Source organism: Contarinia nasturtii, unplaced genomic scaffold (assembly GCF_009176525.2).
Source record: "Contarinia nasturtii isolate CC-2019 unplaced genomic scaffold, AAFC_CNas_1.1 Cnas_scaffold_2674, whole genome shotgun sequence".
Classification (NCBI taxonomy): domain Eukaryota; kingdom Metazoa; phylum Arthropoda; class Insecta; order Diptera; family Cecidomyiidae; genus Contarinia; species Contarinia nasturtii.
In genome coordinates, this window is record NW_022199993.1 from 294 (window position 1) to 11,235 (window position 10,942).

A 10,942-nucleotide genomic window follows, 5' to 3' on the forward strand; every position below is an offset into this window, starting at 1 on the left:
AAGTTTTCAAGTATTGTCCAATATAACAAACAGTTTTTCACCGAACTTTTGCGCCTTCAACAAAACAAATTGTAATTTTTTAAATTCATGTTTAATATTTTTGCATTGTAAAACCGATTTCTTTTTTCTGAAGATGAAAAAAAACCATTTTTGAACAAGATATCTATATTTTTGAATAAAAAGTGAATAAGTTATTGTAGAACACAACTGATCATTAATATGTCGTGCAAAACATATAAATAAAATTATCACCAACATAAAAAATGGGGTTTTCTCACTCTCCAACACATTTAATTGCTTTGATTTTGTTCATTGATATAAGATGTATACAATTTTTTATTTGAATAAAATCTTATAGAAATCTTGCGCGTAAAAAGTTTTAATTGCATTTTCCAACGTGTCGGCTACTTTATCGAACATTGCGGCTGGTGTTGCGCAGTCATTCCAGTGCACTGGTATACCTTGGATTTTTTGTAACAGAGCATCAAATTGGCCTTTCAAAACTGCAGTTAAAATGCTTACTTCTTTGCCCAGCTGAGTATCTTCTTCTTTGATCTATTAGGATAAAACAACATATTATAATTACAATATGATAAAAACTAATAAGTAAAAAGTGTTGAACTGACCGCTTTCTGGAATTGGATCAATACATTTGCAGCCGTACCGAGACATTCCTTCAAAGACCGCCTGGTGGGATTAGGTAGACCACACCACAGAGCTTGATAAGGTTGAGTCGGAATTTGCAGTTGAAGGAGTACTTCAGTGGAGAGTGGACTTCCTATACCAATCGCGATAAGCGCCAATCATTGATTGCATTAAAAAGCATCCATAGTTTACTTGTTTTCTATTTTTGAAAAATTGAAAGCACTATCCATTTTTCACATTAGTTTTCATCCTTATATTAAAATAACGAGTATCACTTACTTCAAAGAAAAACCGTAACACTACTTTTTGTGTTCGATTGAAAATATTTGGAATGTAGCTATTCATATTCGATGTGATGCACTAAAATTGAAAATTCATAATTTATAGACAATTTTGAATGAAAAATGCAGAAATTTGTATAAACGAAATGCTAGAGGTTGATTTCACAAAAAAAAAATCATAACTCTAATATTTTATAAATGTATCTTTTTACCAATTCAGCTTTGATGTTCTCAATTTCATTTTTGATACTGCTTAGTGCATTGAAACACATTTGATTTTCTTCCTTAATATCCATTATTTACAGTTAAAATAATTGTTTGGTGGCAAATTCTCAATTTTATTCTTTATTGTTATGTCAAAATTATGTCATGAATATACAAATGTCATTTTGACACAATTCATTCATAAAACGTCATTCAGTTATTATCTCTAAGCACTCTACGATACCATTCGTAGGACAAAATATAATGTTTTATAAATAAAAAACTCTGTTTCGAACTCAAACATAGTGATGGAATGATCATTTTCAATTCCAATTGCAAATATTTCAAGTTGATCGCTTTTATTTGAAATATTGGCAATAGTTCTTGTAAAAAGTATATATACTAAGTCTATATCGTACTATACAATCGTAACAAGGTAAATTTGACAAGTGGTCGTGTGGTAATAATTCAATTCAATTGTGTAATTTTAATGTTTGTGATAAGAACGCAGAAATTATGAAAAGTTTAAATAAATTGTGGTGCATGTATGTGTGTGAGTGTGATGTGAGAGGAAATTAACCATTTTTGTCGATTTTCATTTAGTATATTGTTGCTACGTCTCGAATTTCATGACGTCACAAAATATAGGTCAAGGTACAAGGCCTTTGTCATTTTTGCACATGCTCGCTGCGGTTTGTTTACATTTTCTTTTGCAGCGAGTCACGCGTTTTTTTAATTTTTCACGAAAACTAGTTTTAGCAAATTACGGAAAATAGTTCCGATGAAATGTTCAGTACACAGTATTGGCCTCCGCATTCTAAATCATACGGAAGCTAAATTCGTCATTCGTTCCGTTCGGTTTTCATTGCCACGGCCGAACGTATACGAATTTAGTGATTACATTACTTTTTCTACAGTATTATTGGAACACGCAACTGAAATTGAAGAGCTCTTAAAGCAAAACGAACGATATTTTGAAGAAAAAAAGTATTTAATTTAAATTCAATTATTGTTGGTGAATTTGCAAAATTGTTAAAATAAAAAGCATTTGTAATCAGATAGAATTGATAAGAAAAATTTGGTAAGCAAAAATTAAGCTGATGTAAAGTTTGTATGTGGGTGTGTGTTATGTGTGTAGTTAGGAATTCAAGCATTTTAAAAATTCATTCGCAATAGATGTGCATGCAAATCGTGTGACTAATCTTTTAGGATATTATTAGTTCCCAGTACAAAAACCAATACAGGAATGGCATTGAGCACAGCTAAACACTTTTTCACCAAATATCCTCTGGCAAGAGGAATGCTTGCGTACAGTATAACGTGGCCAACAGGAAATTTAATTCAACAGACAATTGATGGCAAAAAATGGGGTAATTCTCCATAATCATTCTCTCATTTAGATGTGTTTTTTTATTCATTTCTCAATTCATTCATTGATCTCATTCAAATCATTTCATTCACAGACACTTACAATTGGAATAAGTGCTTACAGTTTGCATTGTACGGGTCACTTTATGTCGCTCCAAGCTTGTTTGGATGGATTAAGTTGTCGTCGAAAATTTGGCCAGTGTCCAATTTTCGGACGGCGATTATGAAAACTGTAACCGAGCAACTGTCGTACGGCCCATTGGCAACGGCATCATTTTTCTTCATCTTGAGTTTGATGGATCACAAAACGGTTGAAGAAAGCAAACAAGAAGTTTGTGAAAAATTCTGGCCAACATACAAGGTATCATTAATATGACCAAAATTTTGACACTTAAAAACATATATTACATTCATAAACAGCATATACTAACATGGTCTTATGCAAATATCTCACAATCACAGATCGGTGTTTTTTATTGGACTACAGTGCAAACGTTGAACTATACACTAGTTCCTGAAAGAAATCGTGTGCCTATTGTGAGCTTATTTGGCTTAATTTGGACAACGTTTTTAGCATACATGAAACAGACATCACCACCACATGAACACAATAAAGTGCAACATATTGTAGATGCTGATCAACACAAACATTCCGCCGCACTCAGAGAATGAACTAATTACCTTTATGCTGTTTTGTTTGACAATTATTAACTCATTGTATCATTGTTTTTGAAGCAATTTAATTTATAAACGAATTGTAAATGTATAATATATTAAGATGAAGACTTTTGCGAGAATGAATGTTAATCTTTGTGAGTCTTACTTTTATAGATTTTTTTAAAGCCAAATGATGCGTGTTAGAGAAGTCTTTACGAGGTATCCCTTGATCAGAGGTATGGTGTCCTACAGTTTAATCTGGCCAACCAGTGCGTTTATACAGCAAAAAATTGTGGGAACACAATGGGGTAAAATATAGTCGTTTGTAAAACTAGCAAAAAAATTGGTATCATTAAAAAAATCGATTTCATTTTAAATAAAGATTCAATTGATTGGGCCAAGTGTGTTAGGTTTTCTATCTATGGTGGTTTCTATGTAGCGCCGACACTTTACACATGGATTCGAATATCAAGTCGATTATTTCCACAAAACACACTCCGAGCGGCTGTATCAAAAGTATATAAACCAGATCCAATTTTCGAAAAAAAAACCAAATAAAAATTTTTGTTAAATAAAATAATAATAATTGTAGGGTTTGCTAGAACAAATCTCGTATACCCCAATTGCCATGACGAGTTTTTATTTTCTCATGAGTTTACTCGAAGGCAAAAGTATAGAAGGTGGAGTCGATGAGGTGAAAAGTAAATTTTGGCCAACATACAAGGTACTCATTGATATATTACTCGAAATTAATGTGTGTATATCTCATGAAAAATATTATTTCAAGGCTGCAATGTGTATATGGCCGGCCGTTTCGACGTTCAACTTTGCATTGGTACCCGAAAAAAATCGTGTTGTTTTCATAAGCGTATGTAGTTTAATGTGGACCTGTTTCTTGGCTTATATGAAACAATTAAGTATCGAAACCGAAACTAACGCTTCAAATACAACACAATTCGAACAACACAACAACTAGTCATGTTCGAAAATACGTTTATTTCGAAATGTCACTTTTGACAGTTCGCATTAAATTGTTTAGTCAGTAAGTTAGTACATTTTATATAGTACACATTGACATCGTAAATAAATCAAAAGGTCACACAAAAAAAAATAGATTTTGTATAAAAAAAAACCGTAAAAAAGTATATTGATCGTTAAAAGATACAATGGCCGACACATTTGACGAAGAGATTCCACAAGTAATTTATACAGAAAATGTGGCCTTTGATGATAGTGACGATAGTACATCCGAAGCAGAGACACGGCCAACGGACGAACCTGCAACTGAAAATCGATCCGTTGATTTAAAGCGAAAAGCAAACGATGAGGATGCATCTGAAGAGCCAACGACAACTTTTTGTGAAGTTGATAATCATACAAACGTTGTGGCCACACATTATAACCAATTAGAAGAAAGAGGTCGAGCCGAACGATCAAAGTCCCGTATATTTCATATGCGAAATTTTAATAATTGGATCAAAAGTGTTTTGATCAATGAATTTTTGTCAAAAGTTAAAGAATTTGTTAAGCTTGGCGAACCATTGCGTTCGCTTGATATGTGCTGTGGAAAGGGTGGTGACCTATTAAAATGGGAAAATTCAGGTATAACGCACTTAATCTGTACTGACATCGCCGAAGTGAGTGTTCAACAGTGCGAAGAACGATACAAAACGATGATTGAACGAAATCAAAGAAATCGATACCCGAAAAAATTATTTACAGCCGAATTTTTTGCATCCGATTCAACATTGCAGCGATTACGCGAAAAATATAAAGATCCATCGATTCGATTGCAATTGGTTAGTTGCCAATTTGCATTTCATTATTGTTTCGAATCGCTTACACAAGCCGAATGCATGATAAGAAATGCAGCTGAATGTCTGCAACCCGGAGGATATTTTATTGGAACCATTCCCGATGCAAATGACATTATGAAACGACAACGTGAGGCCAATAGTGATGAATTTGGGAACGATATTTTTCGCATTAGTTTTCTTTGCGATACAGAGACCCCACCACTATTTGGAGCCAAATATAATTTTGAATTGGATGGAGTCGTAAATTGTCCAGAGTTTTTGGTACATTTTCCATTATTGGTTAAGTTGGCGACGAAATTCGGACTCAAATTAGTTCTGAAGGAACGTTTTGAGGACTTTTTTGAAAGACATAAAAATACATGTAAGCTTTATTTTTGATTTGATTTTCTATTTTATTTTTGTTTTGAAATTTTGGTAAATGAGAAAAATAAATTTATATTCGTAAATTTGTTCTGTAGCCAAGGGTCTATTGGAGAAAATTAACGCATTAGAGACGTATCCTCCGTTTAATCAAAGAGAAGCAGCTGATTTGAGTGTATCACCAGAATACGCTCATGTGAAAGGCTATTCAAAGGGTCGAACATGTGGCACTCTGTCAAAAAGCGAATGGGAAGTTAGTTGTAAGTTCATCCGGTTGACCCAGACCAAACTGAATCAAATGTTTTATTTAACAATGTTTTTTTTTCTCTTTCATAGCGCTATATTTAGTATTTGCCTTCCAGAAGATGAAGGAAGCATAGATCAAGGCCACCATCAGCAACATTCAATACATAGGTTAAATGTGAATCAATTTTGTTTTTCATATTTTGACATCGAAATAAATTTTACTCTCATTTTCACATTAAATGTTGTTGTTGTTTTTCTTAACATGAATAAAAAATTGATTTTGTGAATAAAAAAAATCGTGTAAGATGCGAACTACGTGTACGTTTGAACGCATTGAATATCATTTAACAATCATTCGCAATCGCCTTATTAAAATGCGTTCTTCACCGCAAATCCATTTAACCGGCCGCACAGATGACACATGTCAGTGTTTCGAACTCTGTTTGTCACATTCGACAGAAAAGAGTAAAAGCACCGATTGTAGATATCAGTTCTTCTTTTTTCGAAAGTTTCTATTAAATTTCGTTGTTTTTGTCGTAATTTTTTTTTGTGGCTAGAAAATACTCACTTTTCGACTAAAAATTGTGAAAATTAATTGAAATTATTATTTTAGAAAAGAAATTGAAATCACAGAGAAAAAATTGAAATCAAATGGTGAATGGTTGGTTTACACGAAACCATTAGATAACCCATACTTAAATCATGTAACACTCTTTCTCTGTCTGTCTTGAGTGCACATACAGTCGAGTGGTATATTCGAACAAGCGAACGCAACGAAGGCGATTGTGTGCGGTCGAATGCGTTGTATTTGTATCGATGCGTTTGTCGCGTTTGCTGGGACTTAGAAAATTTCTCGTTCATTTACCTTCACGAGTCGCTCCGAAGAAGGTTGAAAATTTTTCAATCAGTTGTGAGAATTGGTACAATTTTTGTGAACTTAGAAAATTTTCGGTGCTATTGCCAACAATGAGCATCGAAAATCCAGTTGTCGGCGGATCTTCGGATTCGGTAAATAAAAGAAATTTACATTATTTTTAATTTGGAACATTTTTTCTTAATGATTTTTTGGCGAATTCGGTGTATTAATGGTACTTTATTTGTGAACGTGAAAAATGGCGACGAACGACTAAGTCTTACGACGTCGTCCATATTGTTCTATCACTTGTTAAAGCTACATACGAGAAAAGAAAGAAGATCGAAAACGCATAACGCTGTGTAGTACAGCACAAAGCGTAATGTATATGTACGGTAGAGACAGTGAAACGATTAAGTGCGACGAACATGTAAAGCAACAGTAGCAGAAAATATATATATTGCCAATGAAATTTCATTGAAACAATATACAATTCAACATTTAGTTTGTTTTTTTTTTTTCGTTCAATCGTTAAGCACAAAATATAGTTGCTTTCATCGTCGTTTGGTGACTGGAGTTCAGTTTTTTTTTTGTATCATCTGTATATTGTGAAATTGGCATTTGTATCAATAAATAAAGTGCTTGTTTAATGGTATATTTACCAATTTATGTTTTTTTTTTAGTCTCGAGTTTTCGCTAAATTTGTATGTGTGATTTTTTACTGACGCGTCTCTTTGAACATATAAACTGTACTCAATGCAATTATATATGTGATTTTTTTCATCTTCTTCGCTGGTATTGTGTGTTCTGATTTATACTCAACTGTAATTTGTTTTCTGCAAATCAGGAAATTAAAACAATGAATGGGCTAAATGGTGTGAGTAATGGACACTCTGTCGTGAGCAGTGCTAACTCCGACGTTAAGGAGAAAACGAAAAGTAGCAGCAGCAGTTCGCATCATCATAAATCGTCGAGTAAGGATAAGCATCGTGACAAAGATCGAGAACATAAAAGTTCGAAGAGCAGCCACTCGCATTCCAGCAGCAGCCACAAGTATGACAAAACTCTCTCTAAAGAAATATTTTTATACGTTAATTTGTGTGGCAATTTTATTACCATTTTTTTTTTTCAATTTGTGATGACGATTATTTGTTTTTTTCAATTGCTAATTAGATATTATTATTGTATTTATTATTTTTCGGTGTACAGAGATAAACATCATTCGTCTAGCAGCAGTTCACGTCACGATAAAGATAAACATTCAACGGATAGACACAAATCCTCGTCTGACAAGGACAAACACAAGAGTTCATCATCTTCTTCGAAACCCCACTCGAGCAGCAGCAGTGGAAAGTAAGAAATATTTTTGTGGTGAAAAATCGAGCACATTTTTTTTCTCATTAAAATACGTGTAATTACTAATAGGGACAAGCATCGTGATAAAGATCGAGAGCATAAAAGTTCGAAGAGCGGCCACTCGCATTCCAGTAGCAGCAAGTATGTGTGCATTCAATGTCTTTTTAAATCAAACGCCGAATTAATCAAAATTATTATTTTGTTAACAGGGACAAACATCATTCATCTAGTAGCAGCTCACGTCACGACAAAGACAAATCTGACAAAGATAAGGACAAACATAGAAGCTCATCGTCGAAACATCATTCAAGCAGCAGCAGTGGAAAGTATGTTAATCTGTTAAATTAATTGAATTGAGCTCAATTCTAACGTAGCATGTGTTTTTTTTTTTTTCAAAAGGGACAAACACCGCGATAAGGATAGAGAGCACCGTGATAAGGACAAACATCATTCATCGAAATCAAGCGGCCATGATCGTCATAAAGATCGAGAGAAAAAAGCTAACGAAAATGGTGTGGAACATATTAAAACGGAGCCGATTGCTGTCATCAAAGAAGAGCTACAAGATCCATTAGACATAAACAACTTTTCATTTTCCGAAACGAGTGCAATCGAAGCAAACGGCATTCGAGAATGTTTTGTAAATGTATCGCAAATTTCAGAGACTAGCTCATGTGATTATTCTATGTCTCAGTTTCGAGCCGATGAATCGCAGTTCTCGGTCAAAGGTGATGATGATAGCCAGAGGATCGTAAATTTTGAAGGCACTGTGAATGACACACTTGATGACCAATATGATGACGAGGACATGCCAATTGCACAGCGTAAAAAAATTAAGCGTGAGATATCTGATGATGAGGACGATTTGCCATTGAATGCTCGAAAGAAGCCTAAAACTGAGAAAAAAGACAAGAAAATTAAACGTGAACCAAGCGATGACGAAGACGACTATGACAAACCGAAAAAGAAGAAAATCAAGAAGGAAAAAGTAATGCTTTTTCATCGATTTTATTTTGAATAGTTTTTAATCGATTTTTGTTATTGTGTATTCTATAGAAAGTAAAAGTAGAAATCAAGACGGAAACAGCTTCACCCGAAAAGAAGGGCCGTAAAAAGAAAGAAGAAGAAAATCAAGAGGTTTGGAAATGGTATGTTCAAAATCATGTTTTTTTCTCAAGACTTTATGGATTGCAGAGAATACTGAGGAAATTTTGCCTAATCGATTTTTTAGGTGGGAAGAAGAGAAACCACAAGATGGCACAAAGTGGTCATTTTTGGAACATAAAGGTCCTGTATTTGCACCTGCATATGAACCATTGCCAGGCCATGTTGCCTTCGAATATGACGGTCAACCGATGAAATTGTCGCAAGACGCCGAAGAAATTGCCGGTTTCTATGCTCGAATGTTGGAACATGATTATACATCGAAAGACATTTTCAATAATAATTTTTTCAAAGATTGGCGAAAATCGATGACGTCAAAGGAAAGAGAGAAAATCACCAAATTAGAACGTTGCAATTTCCGAAAAATGGCCGCATATTTCCAAGAGTTGTCCGAACGAAATAAGAATCGCACAAAAGAAGAGAAGCTAGCAATTAAAGAGGAAAATGAAAAATTGATCAACGAATATGGATTTTGTAAAATCGATGGTCACAAAGAGAAGATTGGTAATTTCAAAATTGAACCGCCAGGCTTGTTCCGTGGTCGTGGCGAACATCCAAAAATGGGCTTGGTGAAAAGGCGTATCATGCCCGAAGACGTAATGATAAATTGTTCGAAAAATAGTGTAATTCCTGTGCCACCAAAAGGCCATAAATGGAAAGAAGTGCGTCACGATAATACCGTTACATGGCTTGCATCATGGACCGAAAATGTTCAGGGTCAAGTGAAATATGTGATGTTGAATCCAAGTTCAAAATTAAAGGGTGAAAAAGATTGGCAAAAATACGAAACGGCTAGGCGTCTACACAAACATATTGAAAAAATTCGCAGCACCTATCGCGAAGAATGGAAATCGAAAGAGATGCGCATTCGTCAGCGCGCTGTTGCATTGTATTTCATCGATAAATTAGCTTTGAGAGCTGGTAACGAAAAAGACGAAGACCAAGCCGATACGGTTGGCTGTTGTTCGCTGCGTGTCGAACACATTGAACTTCATAAGGAGCTCAATGGAAAAGAGAATGTTGTTGTATTTGATTTTCTCGGTAAAGATTCCATTCGTTACTATAACGAAGTTGAAGTTGAAAAACGTGTTTTCAAAAATTTGGAACTATTCAAAGAAAATAAAAAAGATGGTGATGATCTATTCGATCGCCTCAACACTGTTGTCATGAACGAGCATTTGCGCGATCTCATGGACGGTTTGACAGCCAAAGTGTTCCGTACGTACAATGCATCATGGACACTTCAAAATCAATTGTTAGAAATGACCGATTCCAGCGCTTCGATACCAGAAAAATTGTTGGCATACAATCGTGCCAATCGGGCTGTTGCTATTTTATGTAACCATCAACGTGCTGTTCCCAAGGGCCATGAGAAGAGTATGGAAAATTTGAAGGAAAAGATTCGGGCAAAGCGTGATCAAATTGACGATTTAGAAGTCGATGTCAAGGTAAATTGAGTCTTTGGATAAGTTTAGAGCCATCGTTTTTATTTGGGGACGAACATTTTAAATGGATTTTTTTCTTTTTAATTAGGATTGTGTAAAAGCAGCCAAACGAGGCTCTGTCAAAGAGAAGGTGATTGCCGACAAAAAGAAAAAGCAATTGGAAAAACTAAAGGAGCAGCTGAAAAAGTTGGAATTACAAGAGACTGACCGAGATGAGAATAAAACAATTGCATTGGGAACGTCAAAATTAAATTATTTAGATCCACGGATATCGGTGGCATGGTGAGTATTCTAACATTCAGCGAAAACACTCAAATAACACAAAGCAATATGAATATGACTTTCCTTTTCTTTTTATCATTCCCAAAAAGGTGCAAGAAAAATGGTGTTCCAATCGAAAAAATTTATAATAAAACACAAAGAGACAAGTTCCGTTGGGCAATCGAAATGATTATGTCATCCGAAGAGGAATACGAATTTTAATTTTCGATTTATCATTTCACTTAAATCGATTTTTACTTCAATTTTACATAAGGCAAATATGTA

The 10,942-nt window shown here is 34.4% G+C and overlaps 4 protein-coding genes and 1 long non-coding RNA gene across 10 annotated transcripts; 4 read left to right on the forward strand and 1 right to left on the reverse strand.

Annotated features, from left to right (window-relative positions):
- Positions 1-264: 264 nt before the first annotated feature.
- Positions 265-1,317, reverse strand: LOC116348708. Its single transcript, XR_004201857.1, has 4 exons — positions 1,139-1,317; positions 925-1,005; positions 627-867; positions 265-555 (listed from the first exon to the last, which is right to left on the reverse strand). It is a non-coding gene; the product is annotated as an uncharacterized LOC116348708 (long non-coding RNA).
- Positions 1,318-1,451: 134 nt separating this feature from the next.
- On the forward strand, positions 1,452-3,275 carry LOC116348706 (mpv17-like protein). 4 transcript variants are annotated; one of them, XM_031779773.1, is made up of 4 exons: positions 1,452-1,566; positions 2,351-2,500; positions 2,594-2,859; positions 2,961-3,275. In XM_031779773.1, the coding sequence occupies exons 2-4, from the start codon at positions 2,377-2,379 to the stop codon at positions 3,168-3,170; spliced, it is 600 nt and encodes a 199-aa protein (XP_031635633.1). In that variant the 5' UTR covers positions 1,452-1,566; positions 2,351-2,376; the 3' UTR covers positions 3,171-3,275. The 4 variants fall into 4 exon arrangements, with proteins under 4 accessions (XP_031635633.1, XP_031635634.1, XP_031635635.1 ...); XM_031779774.1 differs by having other exon boundaries at positions 1,455-1,566; positions 2,340-2,500; XM_031779775.1 differs by lacking the exon at positions 1,452-1,566 and adding an exon at positions 2,095-2,211.
- LOC116348707 (mpv17-like protein) lies at positions 1,455-4,266 on the forward strand. 2 transcript variants are annotated; one of them, XM_031779777.1, is made up of 5 exons: positions 1,455-1,566; positions 3,330-3,463; positions 3,538-3,671; positions 3,748-3,879; positions 3,943-4,266. In XM_031779777.1, the coding sequence occupies exons 2-5, from the start codon at positions 3,346-3,348 to the stop codon at positions 4,129-4,131; spliced, it is 573 nt and encodes a 190-aa protein (XP_031635637.1). In that variant the 5' UTR covers positions 1,455-1,566; positions 3,330-3,345; the 3' UTR covers positions 4,132-4,266. The 2 variants fall into 2 exon arrangements, with proteins under 2 accessions (XP_031635637.1, XP_031635638.1); XM_031779778.1 differs by lacking the exon at positions 1,455-1,566 and adding an exon at positions 3,161-3,255.
- Positions 4,267-4,299: 33 nt separating this feature from the next.
- LOC116348705 (mRNA cap guanine-N7 methyltransferase-like) lies at positions 4,300-5,818 on the forward strand. Its single transcript, XM_031779772.1, has 3 exons — positions 4,300-5,333; positions 5,431-5,592; positions 5,669-5,818. Exons 1-3 carry the CDS (start codon positions 4,322-4,324, stop codon positions 5,710-5,712), a joined length of 1,218 nt encoding a protein of 405 aa, XP_031635632.1. The 5' UTR covers positions 4,300-4,321; the 3' UTR covers positions 5,713-5,818.
- Positions 5,819-6,132: 314 nt separating this feature from the next.
- On the forward strand, positions 6,133-10,936 carry LOC116348704 (DNA topoisomerase I, mitochondrial-like). 2 transcript variants are annotated; one of them, XM_031779770.1, is made up of 10 exons: positions 6,133-6,586; positions 7,279-7,484; positions 7,641-7,784; positions 7,857-7,928; positions 7,997-8,113; positions 8,187-8,775; positions 8,844-8,935; positions 9,019-10,399; positions 10,485-10,678; positions 10,768-10,936. In XM_031779770.1, exons 1-10 carry the CDS (start codon positions 6,395-6,397, stop codon positions 10,877-10,879), a joined length of 3,099 nt encoding a protein of 1,032 aa, XP_031635630.1. In that variant the 5' UTR covers positions 6,133-6,394; the 3' UTR covers positions 10,880-10,936. The 2 variants fall into 2 exon arrangements, with proteins under 2 accessions (XP_031635630.1, XP_031635631.1); XM_031779771.1 differs by lacking the exon at positions 6,133-6,586 and adding an exon at positions 6,657-7,083.
- Positions 10,937-10,942: the final 6 nt, after the last annotated feature.